The sequence below is a fragment of the Canis lupus genome, chromosome 27, assembly GCF_003254725.2.
Source record: "Canis lupus dingo isolate Sandy chromosome 27, ASM325472v2, whole genome shotgun sequence".
Taxonomy (NCBI): domain Eukaryota; kingdom Metazoa; phylum Chordata; class Mammalia; order Carnivora; family Canidae; genus Canis; species Canis lupus.
In genome coordinates, this window is record NC_064269.1 from 8357046 (window position 1) to 8382012 (window position 24967).

Below are 24967 nucleotides of genomic sequence, written 5' to 3' on the forward strand. Positions count from 1 at the left end.
TATATTACATGCATATGGAATGAAAACCCCACCAGACAATAATACAATTTTTGCTTACAGCAATCATGTATTTTTTAGAGAACTTAATAGTCTCATGTCTATACATAGCTGTTGACTATCTTCTTTGTTAAAGAAATTTCGAGTTTCTCTCCTATCATTTCTCCTTAGCTGGTAGAACTTCCTTTAGCATATCTTTTAAGGTAGCCTTGCTGGTGATAAATTCTTTGTTTTTCTGAACTGAAAACGCTTCTTTCCACTTTAATTTCTGATAGGTTTCTTTACCAGATACAGAATTCTGGTTTAACAGTTCTTTAGTACTGAAGATGTCCTACCTTCTTGAATCCCATTGTTTCTGATAAGCTTGCAGTAATTTGAATCATTGATTTCATCTTTATGTTTCTCAGTCTATTTTAAAGATTTTTTTTTCCTTTTTTGTGCTTGATTATGATTTGTCTGGGCATGTTTATCTTTATTTTGAGTTAATCTTATTACGTATCTTCCGAAATTTGTGAATTTTTAAATTACGAAAGGTTTTGAAGATTATTTCTTCAATACTTTTTATAATGTACCAGTCTCTTTCTCTTGTTTTCCTGGAACCCAGATGGCATAAATAGAACTTTGGATGTTGTCCACAGGACCCAGAGACTTCATTTTCTTTCAGTGTTCCCCTTCTCTCTTCTTCAGATTAGATCATTTCTTTGATGTATCCTCACATTTTCTGAATCATTCTTTTGTATTTCCAGTCTGTTATTGAGATCTTATTTCAGATACTGTATTTTTCAGTTTTAAAATTTCCATTTGTTTCTCTATTTTTTATAGCCACTATTTCTCTCCTGAGAATCTGTGCCTTTCCATTAATTTCCTTTAACATCTAGTGACCCGGATTAATATTTGTTTTCTGTTTTTGTTTTTGTTTTCTGGCAAAGGGCTAGTGAGTTCCTATCCTGATACTTAAAACTGGCTTTGTGACCTTAGGCAAGTTACTTAATTTCATTGTATATAGAATGGAGATGTCTTCACAAAATATTGTAAAAGTTAAGTGAGATAACATAGGAAATGTCAGAAAGTAATATCTAGAGATAGTATGGAATGCATACTCAATAGTCCAGCTCTTGGGGCATTTGAAGCATTTATAATAAGATTACGTTTAGGAAAGAATCCCAGTATCTTCTTGATGTCAGTGTAGAAGAATGTTCTTTTTTATATTTTAAGTTAAGTTTTCATAGTAAGTGATAACATATTTCCAGATTAGTAATGTTTTACAGAAGTAGGACTGTGAAATGTCTCTTTAAATGTGAAATATTGGGATCCCTGGGTGGCGCAGCGGTTTGGCGCCTGCCTTTGGCCCAGGGCGCGATCCTGGAGACCCGGGATCGAATCCCACATCAGGCTCCCGGTGCATGGAGCCTGCTTCTCCCTCTGCCTGTGTCTCTGCCTCTCTCTCTCTCTCTGTGACTATCATAAATAAAAAAAAAATTTAAAAAAAATAAAATAAAATAAAATAAATGTGAAATATTCATTTGGGAATACATTGATCATATACATTGTAACATAAAATTATATTTATCTGTGATAACTACCTAGGTGAGTTTAAGAAATTCAGATAATAGAGCTGCAATAGAGCACTTTTCTTGCTCACTACACAAAACAATTGCTTTTTTCTTTTCAATACTAGTTTCACTATAGCAATTTGTACCAATTTACAAAGAATTAGAGAATGACATTTCTTGAGGAACCAAAGAGTGACCTTTAGCATACGTGTAAAAAAGAGTCTAATTTCTGGAGTTGAAACTATAATTAATGTTTTTAAAATCTTTTTTAAACACAACACAGCAATATTTCAGAAGCAGTGTTTTAAATGTTGTCCTTTTTCCCCCCTCTTATAGATGAACTCCATTTCCATTCTCCTGTACCAGGCATTTGTGTATGGTCATTTATTGTCATTGATTCTTCTTCAATTCTTAGGATTTATTTGCAAGTGTTCCTATGCTATGTATGTTTTTGGGAGGTGGCCAGACTGGGATTGCCAGTTCAGGTTGGGCGTCTTTCTAAGGTAGAACAAAGGTTACATTAAAGATATAATTGACAATTTTTCTGTTTTGGATTACAAAAAAAGATGAAGAGATACCGGTTCCTCTACTTCCCACACTTCCATCCAAGATCACTTTCTTTGGGCCTTTCTGCTTGCTACGTAAGAGGTTATGGTGCTCTTAATCTCAAGGGCTCCTGTAGCTAGTCCTGAGAAGTTTGGTTTAGTTAGAGGAGTCTCTACCACCTCACTGTTCTTTTGAGAGTTGGTTTTTTTTTTTTGTCTTTAATAAGCATAACAATCTTCTGAATGTAAATTCTGCTTTTCCACACTTACAGCTCTTCTGTTCAAGGGACCTGTAACAGACATAGAGGAATTGCTGATGGAAAGAAACCCAAAAAGGAAGAGCTTTAGGTTTGCCTTTACCATTTGAATTAATTGTCATCTTGTTTTAGTAAATAGGGATGAGAAAATGGAGTTAAGAATCTTGAAGACAAGTGAAGATTGCACAATCAGCTCCTCCTTTCTGTTCCCTCCACCATACCTTAGGGTGGGGTTATTAGAGAAGAATTGCATAAAATATATATTGAAATTATTGAAGGACATATAACATGATACTGCTTTTTTATATTATTTCTCATTTGGAGAAATAGTGGAAGCCTTTCATATGATTTTCTTTCCTTATCAAACTCTTCATGAAAGTAGACAGGCACATAGAAGGCTCTCACCTTTTTATTTATTTTTTTTAAAAAGATTTTATTTATTCATGAGAGACACAAAGAAAAAGGCAGAGACATAGCTAGAGGGAGAAGCAGGCTCCCTGTGGGGAGCCAGATGCAGGACTCGATCCCAGGACCCCAGAATCATGAGCCAAAGGTAGACAGATGTGCAACTGCTGAGCCACCCAGATATCCCTCGTTCTGTGAATTTTAATACACGTGTGGATTTGTATTATCACCACCAGAGTCAGGATTCAGAATGGTTCTATGTATGACCTCTAAAAAGCTCCCTGATGGTATCTTTGTAGGTAAACCTTACCCAAACCCAAGTGACAACTGATGAGAATTCTTTGTTATTACAGTTTTAGCCTTTGAGAATGTCATTATATTCATTTGTGTAGGATGTAACCTTTTGATGTTGGCTTGAGTATATTGCCTTTAAGATTCATTCAGGTTGTTGAGTAAAGTGCTTTTTCTTTCTTTCTTTCTTTTTTTTTTTTGGCTGAGTAATATTCCATTATATGGCTGAATATACTGTAGTTTATTTTGATTAAATCTAATATTTTAATTTCTCGTACTGTCTTTGGCTTTTCTATCAAAATAAATCTAGGCTCAAAATGGATTAGGAAAGTATCTTCCATTTTTCTGGAGGAGATTGTGTTGAACTGGTGTTATTTCTTTAAATGTTTAGTAAAATTCACCAGGGAAATTATCTAGGCCTGGAGATTTCTTTTTTGGAAGACTACAGATTTAATTTCTTTATAAATAGTACTCATGCTATTCAGTGTTGTTTGCTAGAGGTTTAAATTTTACTGATTTGTCAAAGAACAGGCTTCTGGTTTCATTGATTTTTCTGTTTTTCTGCTTTCGATTTCATTGATTTCTGCTCTCTTTATTTCCTTCCTTCTGTCTGCTTTGTAGATCTTTTTCTTTTTTTTAGTGTAGGTTTTTTTTTTTTTTTTTTTTAAGGATTTTATTTTTTCATGAGAGACACCGAGAAAGGCAGATTCATAGGCAGAGGGAGAAGCAGGCTTCCCACAGGGAGCCCAGTGCGGGACTCGATTCCAGGACTCTGGGATCACAACCTGAGCCAAAGGCAGACTCTCAACCACTGAGCTACCCAGGTGCCCCTGTTTTTTAGTTTTATAATGTAAAAGTTAGATCATTGAGATCTTTTCTAATGTAAATACTTTGATGTAGTCATGCTTTTGCTGCATCTTACATATTCTAACTGTTGACATGTTTGGATTTAGTTTTACTATTTTTTTTTTTTAAGATTTTATTTATTCATGACACACATACACACACACACAGAGGCGGAGATGCAGGGAGCCTGACATGGGACTCGATCCCGGGTCTCCAGGATCAGGCCCTGGACTGAAGGTGGCGCTAAACCACTGAGCCACCCAGGCTGCCCTACTATTTTATTTTTTAGAGAGAGAGAGAGAGAGAGAGAGAGCATACATGGGAGCAGGGGTGGGGGCAGAGGGAGAGAATCTTAAGCAGGTTCCATGCCCTTGACCAGGGCTTGATCTCACCACCCTGGGATCACCACCTGAGCTGAAATCAAGAGTCAGATGCCCAGCTGACTGAGCCACCCAGGTGTTCCCATTTTATTTTTGTGATTCTCTCTTTGTTCTTATGTAACCTGTTTCTTTGGGTTATTTGAACAGTTTTTAGTAGTCCAGTTTATTCTCTTTTTGCCTAGATATCATTCTTTTTTTAGTGATTGCTCTAAGGATTATAATACATTTTTATTTTCACAGTTTCCTTAGAATCAATATTTTATTACTTCAAGTGAAATATAGAATTCTTATTACCATTTGGGGTCCCTTTACCCTTTATGTTGTAATTGTCTTCTGTTACATCTACATGTATTGGAAATCTTATTAGAAAGTTTTGTAATATTTCCTTTTAATTGCCAAACATATTTTAAAGAATTCAAGAGGAAGGTAGTTCATTATATTTATCCAGATATTTATCACTTGTGTTGCTCTTCCATCATTTCTTGTGTTCTTTTTAAGGATAATTTTACTAGATTGAGGATTCTAGGCTTACAGTTCTTTTCTATCTTAGCACTTCTTTAAGTGTGCTTTAAGTGTGAATAACTAATAATTTAGTTATTCAAGTCATTAGCCCACCTTCTCCTCGTAAGTAATGCACTGTTTCTTTCAGTCTGCTTGCAAGATTTTTTACTTTGTAATTTTCGGTAGGCATGGATTTCATTATCCTATTTGGGGTTTGTGAGCCTTTTGAATTTAGAGGTTGATATCTTCTACTAAATTTGGGAGTTTCTAGAACTCATTTTCTTCTCTTTGGGCACTTGACATGAATGTTAGGGTTTTAGTGTTGTTCCACAGGTCTCTGAGGCACTATTTTTGTTTTCAATATTTTTTTCCCAATATTTTTTCTATTTTTCAGATTGGGTAATTTCTGTTGATGTGAGTTTCCATTCTGCTATTGAGTCCAGTGTATTTTCTCTTTCAGGTATTGCATTTTTTAGTTCCGAAATTTCTATTTGATGATTCTTTATATCTTGTGTGTTTTGTGGGTGGTTTTTTTTTTTTTTTCCTGTGACTTTCTGGTTTTCCATTTGTTTCAAGAGTATTTGCTCTTATTTGTGGAACATTTTTATACCTGCTTTAAAGTCTTGTCAGGTAATTCACCCAGTGTTCTAATATCTGTGTTGTCTTGGTGTTGTTTTCTGTTGATTCTCTTTTCCCACAGGAGTTTGAGGGTTTTTTGTTCTCCCTGCCAAGTAATTTTGAGTTGTGTTTTGGAGATTTTAAACATATGAATTTTACTGTCTTGTTTAAATGCTATGGAGAATGTCGATATTTTTGTTTGGACACGTAGTTGATTCAGTTGGGTTTTAGACCACAAGTTCTAGCCACTTTTCTTTAGGTTCTAGTTTTAATCTCAGTTCTATTTTCAAAACCATTGTACTACATTTGGATTTTTCTCTTATTGTGTATTATCCAGTAGCCAATCTATGACCTGTATACGGAGGTTTAGTATTAAGTCTATGGTATGCTGCTTAAGGTTAAACCTATAAATGTACAGTTCAGGGGTGAGCTGGGAGTTCATAACTAACTTACAAGTTACTTAAATTTTCCCCTGTTATGCTCATGGTATTTTCTAGATCCCTGGGACACCCTCCTTGCTTTCTTCCCCTGGCTAGAAACCCCAGTCTTCATTTCATTTATTTCACTCTGGTGCATATTTTCTACAGTTGCATCTGGAAGCAAGTGACAGGAAGACAGGAGAAAAACGGAGATTAGTCCAGTTTCTTTACTCAGTGAGGATGGTACCTTTCCCTCAGAGTTTTAAGCTCCTGCTGACTATGCTGCTGCCACAGTTGCAACTCTCACCACAGGATTGCTTGGAAATTGGGTCATGGGGAATGAAAAACGGAAAAAGAAGAGATTCCCCTTACTCTTTCTGAGCAATTAGGAGACCCCCCTTTCCACTCTTTGGACAGAGATAGAGGGCTTTTCCTAGAGCTAGCTTTCTCCCTCTCTCTCTCTCTCTCTCTCTCTCTCTCTCTCTCTTTTACCAATAGCCACTTTTGGGTTTAGGTTCCAATTAAGCCCAGGGTGGGGGCAAAATAGGATGGAAAAATTATAAGTTCACCACCAACCTGATAATATATCAGATTCTGGGCTCTTCCCCAATTCACCTGTTGTTACTTACTTTCAAAATTTCAGTTAGCTGCTGCTTTTATTCTGTCTGGGTTTTATAGTTTCAGTCAATGAGATAAACAAGGTGGAATGTGCTTACTCCATTTTACCCAGAACCAGAACTCCCCAGATTACTTATTACCAGTTTTAGAATGTAATGATAATCTCCTTATTTAGATTTAGGATCTCCTTATTTCAGTTAAATATGGTCTCTCAGTTACATTTCTTTAAACATATGTGTGATCCTCTGTGTAACAGTGCAAGCCCTATTGCGGAGATGCTACATGTAATGTAAAACAGGAAAATTAATGTCTCTTTTAGAGCATAGTCTTGATGAACTCTCATTTTCTGTAATTATATTACATTTGAAAACCTGTTTTCCTATTTTCAATCTGTTTTCTCTCTAAGGATTTCCAGTTTCCCTTCACTTTGGAAATATTTTATTCTTTATGCATTCTAACCTTTTACAGTGATTTACTTCAGGGGCATCTGGTGGCTCACTCAGTTAAGTGTCTGCCTTTGGCTCAGATTATGATCTCAGGGTCCTGGGATTGAGCCTCACATTGGGCTCTCTGCTCAACTGAGAGTTTGCGTCCCTCCCCGCAGCTTGTACTCACATGCATGTATGCGTGCACATGCGCACTCTCCCTCCCTCTCTCAAAATGATTTGAGGGGCACCGGGGTGACTCAGTCAGTTGAGTGTCTACCTTTGACTTGGGTCATGATCCTGGGATTGAGCCCCGCATCAGGCTCCCCACTCACTGGGGAGTCTGCTTCTCCCTCTCCCTCTGCCCTTCCCTCCCCACTTGTGGTGTCCCTTTCTCAAGTAAAATCTTTTTAAAAAATGATTTTCTTTAAAAATTAGGCTATTGGTTATTGTAGAGTTAAGTATGAGGTGGTATGCTTCATATTAGTGGACTCTTGGCTCTCACGTGTTGTTGCAGACACTGCACAAAAATTATAGAGACGTTCTGAAGCATATCTTCACTTCTTTAATTGATATGGGAAGCTGATTTTATTATAAGACTGATAAGTCTGGATGACTTCACCTTTTTTATTTTCAGTTTGTTTGAAACAACAAGATATAAGATTATTTTGTTCATTGATGAATGGTGCTTGGAAAACAAGCTTTTTTTGGATATAGGTCCAGAGTGAAGGAATTGAATATGAAAGATTCTCAGAAATTCCTGTGGTTGATCAGTTGCTGATAAGCAACCACATCACTGAAAATCTTAGCCAACATTAAATATAGGAAGTATTTCCAGGGCCTGATGTGGAATAGTAACTGAAAGAAGAATATGTGTCTTATATGTTCAGGTTGCTATAACAGAAGTCACAAACCAAATGGCTTATAAGCAATAGAAGTGTATTTCTCACAGTTCTGGTGGCAGGATGGTTGAGTGAGGGCCCTCTTCCGGGTCACAGACTATCTTTTGCGTCCTCATGTGGTCGAAGAAGGGGCTTGGGATCTCTCTGGAGCTTCTTTTTATAAGGCACTAATCCCATTCTTGAGGGTTCTACTTATATGATTTAAGCACTTCCCAAAGGCCCCACTTACTAATAACATCATCACATACTCAGCATTTTAACATGTAAATTTTGGGAGATAAAAACATTCAGACCATTGCAACATATAAATGAGTCCGCAAAAACTAAAACTGATTGAAAGTCTTAAGTTTCATATCCATTTCAGTAGTTATAAAGTTGGGGTGAAATTGAAACTATTGGTAGAAATGAAAATTTTGTTGCTGTTTTTGTTACTACATATAATTTACTGGTTCTTCATTCTGAGTAAGAATTTTATATTTAGGGTTGCTGGGGGCTTAGTGGTTGAGTGTCTGCCTTGGCTTGCATTGTGATCCCGGGGTCCTGGGATCGAGTCCTGCATCAGGCTCCCCATGGGGGAGCCTGCTTCTTCCTCTGCCTGTCTCTGCCTCTCTCTGTCTCTCATGAATAAATAAAATCTTAAAAAAATTTTTTATTTTTTAAAAAAAAATGTGATGTTGAAAAAACATTGTGTTAAAGGGACATTTATTAAAGACCTATTAGTGTTTTTATATATTTTTTTAAAGATTTTATTTATTCATGAGAGACACACAGAGGCAGAGACATTGGCAGAGGGAGATGCAAGTTCCCTTCAAGGAGTCTGATGTGGGACTTGATTCCAGGACTCCAGGACCATGCCCTGAGCTGAAGGCAGTCGCTCAACCACTGAGCCACCCAAGCGTCGTCCCCTATTAGTTATTTTTAAAAAAAAATTATAAAGTAGGCTTCATCCAATGTGTGGCGCTTGAACTCATGACCTGAGATTAAGGTCTGAGGTGAAAAAGAAAGATCTGAGTTGAGATCAAGAGTTGGACAATTGACCAACTGAGTCACCCAGGCCCTCGGATTATTTTTTTTAATTGTGTGGCAGATAATTGTGTGAAATACACTATTTTATAAAATTTGTAGAAAGAGAAAAGATACTTCTATTTCTACAAAGTAGAATGTCCACAGGCAGTGTGAATGTCCATCCATTATCTGAAAACCTTTTTTGGAAGATAAACCTTCATGGTGTGGGGTCTGGCACAGTGTTATCTTTTATGTTTGCCTAATGGTCATTTCCATATAGGAAGTTGAACATAGAACATCAGTTTACCTGTGCTCTGATTTACATGTATCCTTCCTTTGTTTTGAAAATTAAAATTCTCACTGTCACGTTAAAATTGATAGTTCCAGCTCTGAGTCCTTTAAAGATGGAAATGTCACAGTGGTACAGAATGGTCAGGGAGTTAGAAAAATGCGTTTTTAATCTGTTTGGTCTCAGTTGGAAAGCCTTTTTTACAAATGCATATATGTTGCAAGGATTTTGTGCTCATTATGTGCTCCTGTTACATTTTGTGCTTAACCCCATTACAGCACCTGCTGTACTGTATTGTAATTTTTGATTTTTTTTTGTTTTTGTTATTGTCAGGTGTGTCAGTGTGTAAGGCCTAATGGCACCTAGGAAATAGGGGCACTGACTAAATATTGAGTGAATAAATAAAGATAGGCTGTAGCAAGGTAGAGAGTCTGGTATGGGTCCTATCTGAACAAAGAGGAAAAAAAAAGAAGTGACTGCTGGTTAAGCATATTTCAGGTCTGGAGTTCAGCAAGTAATTTAAATTCTAGTAGTTGTTGAATTTTCTGTATCTTTTTCAAAATTGTCTTCTTAGGTGATGAGACCAGTCTATTTGTTGAGGTAGATCTTTTTCTAATTCTCCATTACTTTGTTTTCAGTTGGTTTTTTCCTGTACGCTAAAATGTGACTTCTTGTGCTTTTTTTTTTTTTACTAAACAGAATGTTTTCATTGTTGTTTGCTTCCATTACCTGTGTGCATCTTCATATATGAAGGCATATAGTTACTCTGTCAAAAATGTCCTATATTGTAAATAAATTGTATTCACTATTCAGAGGCCTCTGCAATAAATCATCTTTTATGTTTTCCTGTTTTCTTTTTTTCTGAACCCAAGATAAATAGGGGAGTAGCTAGGTGAAAGTAAAGTAAAATAGGACTAATTTTCATAATTCCCTCCCCAGAATAGTTTGCTGGAAAACTGATTACGTGACCCCTTGTCTTCAAGAATCTTAAAGGTAAGAGGGCTTGTGAATATTTGTATACTTATGAAAAAATTAAAATGACACTTTTAGGTACTACCCTGGAAATTCTGGTTATAGCTTTACTTACATATAACCTCTTCTTTTTTTCTGAAGTTGCCGTGTTAAAACCATTTAGTGTTTTATTTCCTATACCTATATAAAGTAGGATAGGATGCAAAAATCCTAGGATTGTTTTCTTTTTGATTCCTAGATTTTTTTTCTTGCTTCAACATTTTTATCTCCAGATAAATAGGAATCTTGATAAGTACTATCAGTGTAGAATAGAGAGCATGTTTATTTTTGTATTATCTATTTGAAAAGCTATTTGACAGATTTAAATTTTGTGAATTCTTTACTCACATTCTTTATGTAGATATTCTTTGAAATACAGTAGTTTTTAAAATAATGGAAATCTCTTCTTAGTGAGAGTCCTAAAGATTTATCAATCTTCCATCCTGTGATATACTTAAGATCCTCTTAGGGTGGGATGGTGTTCATGTGTTTGTGCCTGTGCGTTAGTTGTTATTTCTTTTGTGCTAGTTTTGGTGCTAAGCACTTTAAAAGGATTATGTGATTATATAATTTAGTCTTCATAATGACCAAAGTGGTTATTAGTATTATCTCCATTAGCTAGGTGAGGAAACAAGCTTAAAGAGGTTAAGGTCACACAGCTAGTAAGTGGCAGACTAATTGCAGTTTGAACTTAGTTTTTTTTTCTAAAACCTGTGCTTAAAGGGACATTCTGTCTATATACTGAAGAGTACTAATATTAAAGCTTCAGCAACAAACATGCAGGTGAGGGATATTGTAAACAAAAACATGTCAGAACAGGCCATGTGAAGCAAAGAAATCTACTTACAAACTCCAATAAAACTGTTATACAGGTAGAAAAAACAAAAAACTTTGAGAGCCTTTTGTAAGGGTTTTACAGATCAACAGTTACAGAGCAGGACTGAGTTGATTATGTAGCAGAGACTTGGAAAGGAAATATTTATTAAACTGAAGGAGTTAATTGCCTTAACCTTACTCTGAAGTGAATTAGCTGAGGGCACTAGAGCAAATATCTGTGATAGTTTAAGCCAGATTGGTAAAATAAATGTAGATATAAATCAACAAAATCACATAGCCTTCAGGGGTGTTTTAAAAGGAACCCAAGGACAGGGTTGTAGAACCATGGACTTAAGATGTGTAGTAACTGTCATGCCAGAGTACAGGTTGAATATAGATGTAGGTAGATGCCTATACTTTAGAAAACTTGAAGAGCCTTCTGCTGTGAGAGACTGAAACACATCTGTAAACTTTTTCTGGAAAGGGCCAGGTCATAGGTATTTTTATTTAGGCTTTGCAGTGTATATGGTTTCTTTCAGCTACTCATCTTTGCCACTGTACTGTGAAAGAAGCCATAGGCAATATGTAAATGAATGAGCGTGGCTGTGTTCAACAAAATTTTATTTACAGAAAACCTTGGCCATTTTTTTGACCACTGGCTTATGATAATGCACACTATCCCTCCCGAGATATTAGTAAAAAATAGCTTTGCTATGGTTTCTCCCAATGAAAATAACATTCTTAAAGGGAGGATCAAATTTCTGAATAGGTAATTGGGAGGCAGTTAATGGCTTTATATAAGACTGGGATTGAGATGAAAAATTGTGCATTTAATTGTAATGGTTATTAACATTTGAGTGTTTATTACTGCTAGATAATATCATAAACACAGGTTTGCCTGACTGACACCAGTGCCCAAGTCATTAATCACTGAAATATACCACTCAGAGTACCTTACTGAGTGCCCCTTCTTTTTAAATTGAATTTTTTTGGACAGGGGATTGAATTTGGGAACAGTGTATCTTGGATAGAGGATTGGAAATGAAGGAGAAAGAATAGATTATCTGAGAGTGGTTCTGGGAGTCACTGGATACTCTGAAGACTTTAGCCATGTGAATCAGTATAGTATTTAGCATCTTCATGAAATATGCTTTGTCCTTGGCATAAGTATGTCCAACACAGGGATAGCTCTTAACTTTTTCCCAGTATCCCTTTCATTCAGCCTTGGCTCTCATTTATCCTATCTGTTCTCTTCTATGGTAGAATCTGTAATGGCAGGATTGGGTTTGGGAGTGGGGTGGGAAATAGAGTTAAACTTCCTCATGGCCTTTTATATGTCTTTGTGTGCACAAAAGATCTGAGGTACTCTTCTGACAGAATATTAGTGGACTTGATCAATTTAGTTGTTACTCAGAAATGTTGATTTGTATTTTTTCAGTTCGGTGTTTGTCTTTGTCTTTCCCTCGTGTCTAGGGAAAATAAAAAAAAAATGGGCAGTTAACACTTTTATTACCCTTCCCTATTTTTATATTCTTACTAGCACTAATAATAACAATAGGGGCACCTGGATGGTTCAGTTGCTTGAGCATGGGCTCTTGATTTCTGCTCAGGTAATGATCTCAGGGTCCTGGGACCAAGTCCCACATCAGGCTCCGTGCTCAGCAGGGAGTCAGGTTGAGGATTCTTTCTCCCTGCCCCTCTTCATGCATGGGTGTGCATGCTCTCTACAAATAAATCTTTTTTAAAAAGTAATGATAATAATAACAGCTATTTAATGCATGGCAGTGGAGCTGGGATTTGAAGTTAGGTCTGAGTCTTAACTAGGATGTTCATATCTTTAGATACAATGGACTTGGCCGGAAGGACAGTAGGAGGGAACAAGGAGAGCAAAGTTGAAAGTGTGAACTGGATGTCGATGGAAAGACTTTGGAAGAGAAAAGGAGAAAAGAAAAGGAGAAAAGAAAAAGAGAAAGGCTTTGGAAGGCTTTGGAAGAGAAAAGGATGGGGGGAAGGGAAGGATAGGAATTTTAAGTAGAGCCAGTCAAGGCTAAAATGTTTAATTTCTGTTACCAGGAACCTCTGTTCCCTTCTCTGATTCCTTGAAGCTTGAGGTGCTTCAGCAACCACTACAAGAGAAAATACATTATTAGCATCTTAGGTGTAACTTGAAACAGTTTTCTTTTATAGAGGATGGTAGTTATATCCTAGAATTTTGCTGTGACTGGAGCCAGTAACCACACTGAATTACTTAAATTTAATTAAAAACCTAAAGAAAATGAAAAACTTAGTTCCTCAGTTGTACTAGCTGCATTTCAAGTACTTGATAGAACAATTCCCTGTTGGACAGTCCTGTTCTAGAAAATTGAACTGTCTTCTACACTACTGTTAGTTGAATGCACTATAATGGCTGGCCTAGGATTCTCATTTCCATGTATTCCAGGGTTTGGGAGAATGAATTCTGAATTCTGAAAACTGATTTGTATTAGTGCTGTTTTTTGTTTCGTTTTGTTTTGTTTTAAATTCCACATCTAAAAGTTGATGGCTTTTATGATAAAGAAAATTTTTAAGTTAGGCCATTCTCCCCCAAACTGTTTTTATGAACATATTTGGAATAGTATTTCTAATACATAACAGAAGCAATTATATAATGAAATAAGAAGGGTAACTTGGAAGATACAAGTGCTTTAAGATCGTTCTGTTAGAGATAACAGACTTAAGAGATACTGTACCTTGGAAAGGTGGAGCCTGGGAAGAGATATTAAAAGATTGAAATCTGTAAATTAAAGTCATATGAAAAGTAAACAGAACTAACTTAAAGTCAAGAATGAAGAACCATTCTTCGAAATTTATTGAAGTAAACCAAAATTAAAAGAAAATTCGGTTTGGTTTATAGGTAATTACAGAACTCGGTTGAACTATTAAGTAGCATAGGTAGAATACGGCATGATTCAGAATCATAAATAGCATCATAAACTCAAGTTATATTTAACTTTTTGGATAACCACAGGAGGGATAGTCCTGCCCACCCACGGCTTATCTCTTAGGTTTTTTTTTTTTTATGACAAATATTGGCCTAGGACTAAGAGTCTGCATTGTATTCCTATGCTCCTGTTACTGGAAATTTAAAACAAAACTGATATTAAAAACTATGAATCCTTAGATTAAAAATTGGAATCGAGGCAGATAGAACAAATAAATGTGAACAAACTGTAAGTTTCTAAGTTGTTGAACTAAAATTTGTGACTTTTATCTAGTGAAATGCCTGAACCCTATCATTTTGAGCGAATAAACTGGCAATGTAGCCTAATTGTTTTAGATATGGCAGCAGTTAATACATGATGTACTCAAGAAGCATAGAACTTTTAAGAATTTGGAGCACTTAGTTTTTTAAGCAGATTTCTAACAAGGGCAGTCTGTAACTTGATTGAGGCTTCTTAGTTTCTAAGTGGTAAACTATTGCTTATGTACTTCATTGCATGAATTAAAATAGAGCAGTATTCACTGTAAAATATTAGTTATAAATTGTAATTTATATATTAATACAAGCTTAATATTCTTAAGGGAGGAAATGTGAAAACAGCATAAGGTTAGACTACCCAATGGGACATAAATTATTTAGCTACGTAAAGGAATGGTATATTGCACATTTTGATAACTTCCTAGATTTTTAAAATATGTTAATTTTCAAATTGATGTTTTATCACATTTAATATTTTTTATTCTTAGATACTTAGGATACCAGGGGAGTTGATGTGGTATGAATTTCCCCACATAAGGATTACACTCAATTATAGATCATATCAGGAACACAGTATGCCTCCAAAATCAATTAAGTTGGGAAGTTGCCTAGAGCAATGTTTCTCAGGTTTTAACGTAGGTAGGTATAAATCATGTCCAGATCTTTTTTTTTTTTTTAAGATTTATTTATTTATTTATGATAGAGAGCGAGGCAGAGACACAGGAGGAGGGAGAAGCAAGCAGACTTCATGAGAGAGCTAGAGAGAGAGAGAGAGAGAGAGAGAGAGGCAAAGACACAGGAGGAGGGAGAAGCAGGCTCCATGCCGGGAGCCTGACGCGGGACTCGATCCCGGGACTCCAGGATCGCGCCCCGGGCCAAAGGCAGGCGCTAAACCGCTGAGCCACCCAGGGATCCCATCATGTCCAGATCTTGATTAAATTCTTATTCACTAGGTCTGGAATGGTGCCTGTGGTATCCTGCGTTTGTAACAAGTTCCCATGTGACACTGATACTGTCCTAAGTGAATACCAAGTAGAGTAACCTATGACTGACAGAATATTTTAAAAGTAATCTTCTGTCTCAGTAATTCCGTTATTGTAGTCGCTCCGGTCAGAATACTTTGAAATTATCCTGGACTCTTGATACTTTGGAATTATCCTGGACTTCCGTTCTCTCTGCAAATCCTGACGGCTGTATTTTGAAAACACCTGGAATTTGAACCCTTTTCATCACCATTGCTGCTACTCTGGTACAAGCTGCTGTCATCTTCCTCCCTAGATGATTAGTGTCCTTGCTTTTTCCTTTGCCACCTCCTCTGCTTACAATCTGCTACTGGCCCATGTCATTCAAAGAAACAGGTGTGTTTACCTTAGCCCTTAAGGTGTTGCATGATCTTATTACCTTTCTGTCTTTTTTTATTACTTTTCCTCTTTTTCATTCTATTCTAACCACATTTACCTCCTTGTTTTTCCTTGAACACATCACACATGCTGCTCTTCTCTGCCTTTGGACTTTGATATTTACTGTTCTTTTCTGCCTAGAATATAGGTCCTCTCAGTATTCACATAATTCTCTCTTGATTGTTTCAGATTGCCATTTCAAATTTTACTTTATCAGAAAGTCTTTCACTAAATACTTTGTATACATAATGACTTCTTCATAATTGTGGGTTTATTTTATAATTATTTTTTTCAACATCTCAACATACTAGATATTTTAGTGTGTTCATTGTTTCTCCCCTACTAGAATGTAAAGTCAGGAATTTCTGTCTCTTATTCAGTGCTATATTTAGAGCATTGCCTAATTGTATACCTAAGGCACTTAGTAAATCTTTGAATTAAAAAAAAAAAAAAAAAAAGCCCACGGAAGTGATTGGATCTCTGTTTGAATGTCTTCATTGATAGGTTAGTTATTCTACCTCCCTTTAGTACAGCCCATTCCATTTGAAAGTAACTGCTAACCTCCTTAAGCTTTTCTGTTCTTCCAGGCTAAACATTCTTACTACTTTTTACCTTTTTTTATTTGATACGATCTCCAGGGCTGTCACCAGTTTGGTCATCTTCCCTGGACATTCATCATTTTGTTGTTTGTCCCCTAAAGGGGAATAGCATCAGAACTAAAGTTTTGCAAATGTAGGCTGAAGGGAAGTTTTCTTTTTGTTTTTGACAATCTTTTTATTAAGGGAGACTGATTAAATTAACTTTTTAAAGTAACTCTAATCCTTACTGATTTTGACTTTTTAATGTACGAAAACCTTTAAATCCTTTATCTTTGTGCTGCTAAGTTTCTTATCTGCTTTACATTTGGTTTTTGAACCAAATTATGGGTCTTTGCATTTCTCCTTATTTAGCTTAAAAAAATTTTCCTAGGCAATACGTACTTTAAATGTAGAAACTAGTATGTTTAAATTATTTAAGAAACTAATAGAAAAATTCCTTTGTATAATTGCGGGAGCATTATAACTGATGAAAAAAAAAGAATTATAACTGATGAAATTGGGGATTTCTTGTGCCTAGATATTCCAGAATGTTTTTGAACAGCTCATTAGAATCATGTGTTTTGTATCAGTTCAAGAAAGAATTTTGGGTTAACTTACAAAATAATTTTACCTCAAAAACTTATTCCCCTTTACTAACAAATTAATTTTCTTTCCCACGTTTCTCTTTTTGCCTTTTGGAATCGCCATTTTCTTAGTCCTTTAGGCCAGAATAATCTTTGACTCCTTCCCCGTATTTATTTAGTTACCATATCTCAGAAATTCTTGTTAATTCCAAATCTGTCTGCTTCTCATCTCTCCCTGCTATAATCCATTTCTGTGCTTTGCTGGCAGATCATTCTTTTAAAAGATGCATTTATATTCCTTTTATCATTTCAGTCTTCTTCAGAGGAATCTGTAAGATTGCATCTGAACTTCTCCATCATTGGTGATCGATTTGTAATCTGTCCCTACTTGATTTACATTGCTCTGCTTATTGCTTTCCTTACTCATGACTATAGTCTTTCAGATGAACTTCTTGGCATATATCCCTCTACAGTACACACACACAACACTCACAACACATGCTCTTTCTTTCTTTCTCTCATACTTTTTACTCATTCTTGTCAGATTGGCCTAGTTAAATGTATTTATTACTTTATACTGTGTTGTCCCTTAAATGCCTTAAACTCCTCAACACACATAACCTATCACCTTCAGTGAAAACTCCAGTTCAAATTGATTTCTTTTCCCTAAACTCTAATTATTTTAAGCCTGTTCCATAAAATCTATCATTTAGTTTTTGTTGCTTAGTACCTATATAAGGCTTTCCCTTTCAGTAAGACTTGATGGCAAGGAGTATAAAAAACTACTGGATTATATGTAAAATTTACTGACTTGGCTTGTACTGTGTTCTTTTATGTATAAAATAATTTCTTATAGTTCTGGGGGTTTTCGTTTTTCATTGATACTGGGAGAAAGCAAACATAAAAATTCTCTGTTATAATTCATCCTATAGGAAACCCTTTCTCAAGGAGAAATGAAGAGGAAGACTGTATATACCTTAAATGTGGGAGATCGGGAGTATGAAGATATGGAAGGTAACTTTTTATTTTTTATAAAGCTTGTGTGTTGAAAGCAAAACTTAGTGTTTCTGAACTGTTCATTTGAATATATTTCAAAATACCAGAGTGGTTTTTTGTTTTGTTTTGTTTTCACTTCTTTTTATTGTTCTACCTGAATATGCTACCTGAATAAGATGTGTACACATTTTTTGTTCCTCCTCCCATGTCTTATTTTTGCTTTTCACATTGTTAATAGCATATCTATAGGATAAATTCCTAAAAAAGGAATTATATAAAAATGGTCAGCCGAAATGCAAACAATATACACCAAGCAAATGGAAAAGTGGGGATCATCCTGGGAGGTTTTGGTTTGTTTGAAGTTTCTTTTTCTTCTTAAATTTTTATTTCCTAATGTTTTCTGAATATACTTTTCTGTTTTTGTTGTTGTTGTAATCTTCTGTTAGGGTTTTTAAAAATATTTGGCATTGATTTTTTTCTTCTGTTTCTAAAGTTAACTCTGATCATCCTACTCTTGATTTATGGGTTATAGTCACCCTTTCTTTTTGAAACACCACAAATTAATTGGTATTTTAATATAAATAGTGGTTGGGGGAAATTTCTTCTCCCATTTCTTCTTTTCTTCCTGAAAAACACTTTAAGTTCCTTTAGTGAAAGTCTATTAGTGGTAGATTCTTAAGTTTTTGTATTCAAAATTATTCGGAGATACACAATTCTGGATTGATAGGGTTCCCCTCCCCCCCTTAGCACTTTGGAGACATTATAACCATTTTCTGGTTTTCTTTTGCTATCAAGAAATCTCTTTTCAGCCTAATTGTCAATCCCCTATAAATGATCTGTCTTTTCTGTCATTTTTCTTCTTAGATCTTATTTTTATCTTTGATGCCTTGATGTTGTACAGATCTGCTATGTTGGGGATGCCTGGGTGGCTCAGCAGTTGAGCATCTGCCTTTGGCTCAGGGCATGATCCTGGGTCCTGGGATCGAGTGCTGCATCGGGCTCCCTCTGCCTGCCTCTGCCCCTCTCTCTCTCTCTCTCTCTCTCTCTCTCATGAATAAATAAATAAATCTTTAAAAAAAATAAAAAGATCTGCTACATTGTTTCTGGCATGGATAATTGTCATTTCTCTTGGTTACTATCCCTTGTGTATGTCCTTTATCTTTTGGATCTTTTTTGTTTGTTTTCTCATTTCTCAGCCATTACTGTTTTAACTAGTGTGTATTCTTTATTTTCTTCTTCTGGGCTTCAATTAGTATGTTAGACTTTGTTCTGACCTCATTTCCCACTCTCCTTTCCCAGGTTACATTTCCTTGTATGTCTCTTACAGTCTAGGTAGTTTTCTCAGATCTGTCTTCCACTTCACAAATATTCTTTTCATCTGGGTCTAATATGCTAATTATTCTCTGTAGTGTTTACAAATTCTGATATTTGAAGCCAGTGGGCATCTAAATAAATTTATGGTTAACATGTGTAATATATAAAATGAAAAAATCTAAGTCCTTGTTTCTGCTGATTCTTACTCAAGGCAGCTTATTTTCTTAGATTTGGTAATGTTTGATTATGAATGCATGTTTGTTAAACTTAATCTATAGAATTCTCAGGGTCCATATAAGGGATGTTTTCCTTCAGAGGATTTATATTTGCTGTTTCCTGAACCCATGCTTTACTTTAGCCTCATTTGGGGTCTTTGACTTAGTAGGGAAGTCTCTTAGGATCAGTTCTGCTTCCTGAGTTGGTTGTAAGGGTTAGTCTCTAGATGTGAGCACTAATACAGACATTTGCTCCCAGGATGATCCCCACTTTTCCATTTGCTTGGTGTGTATTGTTTGCATTTCGGCTGACCATTTTTATATAATTCCTTTTTTAGGAATTTATCCTATAGATATGCTATTAACAATGTGAAATGACTTTTTTTAATACATAATTTTTTTTAAGATTTTATTTATTTATTCATGAGAGACACACAGAGAGAAGGAGGCAGAGACACAGGCAGAGGGAGAAGCAGGCTCCATGCAGGGAGCCTGACATGGGACTCCATCCTGGGTCTCCAGGATCATGCCCTGGGCTGAAGGTGGCGCTAAACCGCTGAGCCACCTGGGCTGCCCGAAATGACAGTTTTTCATTGTAACATGTTTGTAATAGCCAAAAGTTGGAAATAAGTGAATGTCCATCAATAAGTTAAAAAAAAAAAAAAAAAAAGCAGACTTAGTGTGTATAGAGTTCTAGTATTTATGTGAAGAAGGAGCTTTAAAAGGGTGTGTTTTAAGAGATGCTTATGCATTAAAAAATCTTTGGAAGAACACAGAAGAAACTTAATAGTTGTTATACGTTGCATTGGGTGGATGGGTGTTATGCGTTGACTGGATGGATGGGAGTAGGTTTGAGTGGGAGATTTGTCACTGTAATCTTTTTTTGCTTTTAACATTTTTGAACCATCTGGCTATTATTTAATTCTTTTTACTTCCCTACTAAAAAATATAGATGAGTAAACGTTGTGCTCAAGGCATTGTACTCAAGGAGTAAGTTTGTTACACTGTAAAATCTAATACTTTTGTAGTAGGGAGTCTCTTTAGAATATCTTATTCATGATACTGCCACAAACATGTCATTTGGTTTCGAAAACTTGAAAGCATATATGGCTGCTCTATTTTATAGGTGAAGAAAACAAAGATAATACTGCTACCACTGGTCTGTTGTACAGTGAAGCTGACAGATGTCCGATATGTCTTAATTGCCTATTAGAGAAAGAAGTTGGTTTTCCAGAAAGCTGTAATCATGTCTTCTGCATGACCTGTATTCTTAAATGGGCAGAGGTGAGTCTGAGTATAAATTAAATATTGTATTTTAATTCCTTAGCCATGATATCATTCTACCTAAAGATTTGATAATGCCTTTTGTAAGTTATTTCACAGTAACAACTTTTTTCCTTACTCTGGACAAATTTCCCTGTATTACTCAAATGCTGTCAGTATATTTTCTTCTGTATTTTTTTTTTAACACATCTTTTTTGTTCTTTTATAATTAAACATTTTTAAGTGCATATCTTTAAAAAAAAAAAAAAAAAGGCAAAACAAAAAAAACAACCTTACAGGAATAACAGATTTGGCGGGGGGGAGGGTGGGGGTGGGTAGTAGAAATGCAGTAATTCATCTTTGGTGTACTTGACCCTCTTGGGATAATATCTGTTTACTACTAATAACACCTTCTGTCTGTTTTGTGTTTTATATTTTTCAGAGTAGTATTACATAGATTATTTGATTTCTTTTTACATCAGCCTTGTGGTATAATAAGAGCAGATGTAGTATAGTAGTGTTCTTCAATTTTATAAATGAAGAGCTTGGATTTGTGTTTTAGAACTTGACCAAGACTTCATAGCTTAAAGAGGCAGAAGTGAATATTGAACTACCTTTTCTAATTCCTGTTTTTAATGTAATGTGAACTAATTTCAGAGTCCGAGTTAAAGATATTACTGAGATTCTTCATAGGTAGTAAGGATATTTTAGATTTTTAATGTATTATATTGACTTAGTTCAGGCCAAGTAGATCATGGTACTGGTACATTGAATCATTGAGTATGCATTATAAGCCCGATTGTTATGAATTATGAAATAAAAACTCATCATAGGAGTCATGCTGTATTTTCTGAGTTAGTAGTCTTTCAGTGTGTAAAAATAAATAAAGGAGATAAATCACAAAAATATTTTTAACAGCTGCATTCAGATTGTTTGATGTCCTTAAGCACATTGGAATTAATTGCTTGTTACATAATTGGGGTTTTCAAAGTTCTGTGTTTTATTTACATTTTCATTAACAATGTAGAAAGGAGAATATAACTGTATACTGACTTTTTGGCTGAGTTCTGGAAGGAGGAAAAAGTTCTGATTCACTACTATGAATCAAATTCATAGTAGTATACTTGGAAACAGTTGTAATTAGATTAAAGCCTAAACTGATCTTGGCAAGAAGGGACTAAGCAGAAGTAAAAATGTATTTTGGGAAAAAATATGTTGAGTTTAATTTAATTATTTAATATAATTATAAATCTTGATGTGTTTGCAGGAGCATTGACTAATGAATGCATATTTTTCAATGCCATCCAATTAAAGATTTCATCTGTGTTGAATTTAACGCACCTTAGTTTGCTTTGTGATTAAATATTTTAAAAATAGAGATTTTGCTTCCGTAGAGAGGCAGTGTTATTAGATGGGTAGAGGGTTTCAATTCAGTGCCTTTATAAGATTAGTGATCACATAATTGTAAGGTTCAGCAGCATAGTCTGAGCATATGCTTTTCTCTGAAATTAGAATGTATAGAATAGACATGATTCTCCATCCTTGTGCTCTACATGCAACTTCAATACAATCATCTACTTTATCATGGTGTACATGTTCCAGGTTTCTCTAGGGTATGTACCTAGAAGTGGAACTACTAGTTGATTGTGTACTATGCACATTTTCAACTCTATCAGACAGTTCTAAACTTACCTTTTTTTTTAAACTCTTGCTGAGAATTTTTTTTTCATGATTCTATTTGAGGGAGAATGGCAGTGCAGGGGGGGAGGGGGGAGGACAAAAAGAAGGAGAGAGAATCTCAAGCCAGCTCCCAGCTGAGTGTAAAACTCCATGTAGGTCTTGATCTCATGAGCCTGAGATCATGACCTGAGTTGAAATCGAGTTGAAGGCTTTATTGAGCCACCTAGTAATTTTTTTTAAGTTAGAAATACTTGATAACATTAAGTGTTGAAATCAATACCTGTCTTGTATGTAATATTTTCTCTTTGTGTTATTCCTTTGGATATAAACATTTATTGAAGCCAAACTGCTTTTAAAAGAAAGTAGGTAGGGCATTGTAATATTGTTTAAACAGAAGTAATTAACCTTGAAAGCAGAGAATAACCAGAGGTTATTCTGAATTATTTCATTGTCCCTAATCAGGATAGCAGCCATCATTAAATTGAACAGTAACAAGAGCACAATCCAATAAATTGTTCATTATAAATAATAAATGAATATTGGTTAACAGAATCACTTAGGCTTTGAATTAAATTTTCCATTTAAATCTTTTATTGGTAAGATAAAAATTTGGATGTGTTTTGAAGCATATATGTGCTTTGACAAATAGAATCAGATTTCAGATTCACTGGTGGGTTTTTTTTTTTCATTAGTTGTCATTGGCCTCTCATTTTCCTTAGCAACCTTTTGTTTTCTTTTTTCTTTTTCCTGTTTTTTTTTTTTTTTTTTTTTTTTTTTTTTTCTTTACAGATTTTACTTATTTGAGAGAGAAAACATGAGTCAGGGAAGGACTGAGGGAGAGGGAGAAGCAGACTTCCTGTTGAGCAGGATCCTGATGTGGGGCTAGATCCCAGACCCTGGATCATGACCTGAGCCAAAGGCAGACACTTAATGGACTTAGCCACTTTCTGTTTTCTAAAGAGGGACTTGCAGTTTATGTTGGATTTCATGATTAGGATATACATCTGTATTTAGAGGCTCCTAACCAGCCAGGTCCTATACTAAGGCTTTTTAAAATATTCTTTCATTTAAATCAGTGTTTATTTAATATTCAAGTCAAGGATTCTGAAACCGTGTTTGTTGCTAAATACTTCAAGGAATAGCCTGAAATTAAAATAATTTTTAAAAATTGATCCATAGTAAAAAAAAAAAAAAAAAAATTGATCCATAGTTCAAAATTTTACCAATGTTTAACTTTTAGTAGGAAGGTAGAAATCAAAGTGAGATTTATAGTGACTAGAAATCTACATAATAAGAAAATAGTGCAAAATGGGTTGAGAATTATCTTCCTAGTGTATATGTCTTTCAGAAATTCAGCTAGGCTATCTGAGATTTTTAATGAACTCCAAGTTCATTAAAATATGATTCAGAATAGATATCAAGAACCAAAAAGAAGTACTTATTTATTTTCACCTTAATATTTGAGGCCTTGTAGAAATTCTCTGTAAGAAAAAAGTAAACTTGGGCATATAGTAGCACAGTATATTTATTTCAGACACCCTCCTGAAATTTTTCATGCTCCTAAAATACCTATATCCAAAGTCAAGGCCGTGTAGATGATCAAGTAACTGAGCTTTAGTCTGCAGGTATTCTATACAATTCACCTTACCCAGGGCAGAAAGATTCAGGGTAATGGAACCCGTAGTGGCCTTCATGGCCCATATCGTAATTTCTTGCCCTTGGGGACATTAGAACAAATGAAGCATGTCCACTAATTTCAAGAAATTCTTGCATGATAGGCCTGTATTGAAATAAACAGTAATTGACACTTTCAACTTAAGGAAAGTTGAAATTTTTATTAAAGCATTAATATTAGAGCTGAGAATCTATACCAAACAAGGAAGACCTTTGTACTGATGAAATATGTACAGAGCAATACACTGAAGTTTATCAGACACTCAAAAAGTTAATTTTACTTATATATATGTACCTATATTTTACTTATATTACTTATATAAATTTTATCTCTTATTATACCTTTATAGTCTAAGCATATTGACAGTTTTTACTTTGCCCATAAGTTTAATCTTCATCCTCTGAGTTTGCACATTTTAAAGTAGATAATCAGAAAGGTGAAGGCTACAGAAGTCTGACACACAGCTGCAGTCATGTCAGCTGATCATAATTGTGATTCCCTTTAGATACTGCTTTCACACACACACAGGTTGAGAAAATAGGGTTTATGATTTGACAGATTGCCAAGAAGTGGTTAAAATTTTGGCCCTAATACAGTTAAAGTTTAAAGCCTTGGAAGCATTTTTATGTGTGAAGTATTTAAGAGTTATTATTTTGTTTAAAGGGACATACAATATATGTGATCAGGAGGTTTTGATAATCCACTAGAGTTTTTTTTATCTTAAAGTAAGATATTTCCCTTGTAAGTAACTTTTAAAATGTGATTAACTTTTCTGCTATAAGCAAATTATCCTCCTTCAACTTATTTATCTCAGCCCTCCATTTTATATCAAATGCTCACAGCTTCAGTTTGAGAAAGTAAGGTTAAAGAAATCAAAATTGAACAGCTGGCAAAGGTATGTTTTCTCTTCTGAGACTAGAAATGAAGAGGGTCTTACTATGATGAGTACAGTTCTTGAAGAAGTCAAACAACAGTGCCCAATGCAGACAGGTGAGGAATATATTTTTGAATTAATATAAACCAAGAAATTAGAATTTGACTAGTTGACTTACATCTTGACTACTGATGTGTTTTATGTACAGATATTCTTTTATACAGCGATTAGAAATTTATACATTCTGGTGATTAGAATGCTTTTAAAAGCTG

The 24967-nt window shown here is 35.1% G+C and overlaps 1 protein-coding gene across 10 annotated transcripts in view; it reads left to right on the forward strand.

The window, feature by feature from the left end:
* Positions 1-24967, forward strand: part of SCAF11 (SR-related CTD associated factor 11) — a 74018-nt gene that overhangs the window by 9785 nt on the left and 39266 nt on the right. For 3 of the 10 annotated variants that reach the window (XM_025477358.3, XM_049102736.1, XM_025477361.3), the window contains 3 exons: positions 9991-10044; positions 17611-17692; positions 20330-20487. In XM_025477358.3, coding sequence (XP_025333143.1) covers positions 17632-17692; positions 20330-20487 — 219 coding nt within the window. In that variant the 5' untranslated portion in view covers positions 9991-10044; positions 17611-17631. Of the gene's footprint in view, positions 1-2237; positions 2444-5174; positions 5236-9990; positions 10045-15450; positions 15475-17610; positions 17693-20329; positions 20488-24739; positions 24812-24967 lie in introns of those variants that run through there. The other 7 variants (XM_035707253.2, XM_035707256.2, XM_025477359.3 and 4 more) reach the window with 7 other exon arrangements.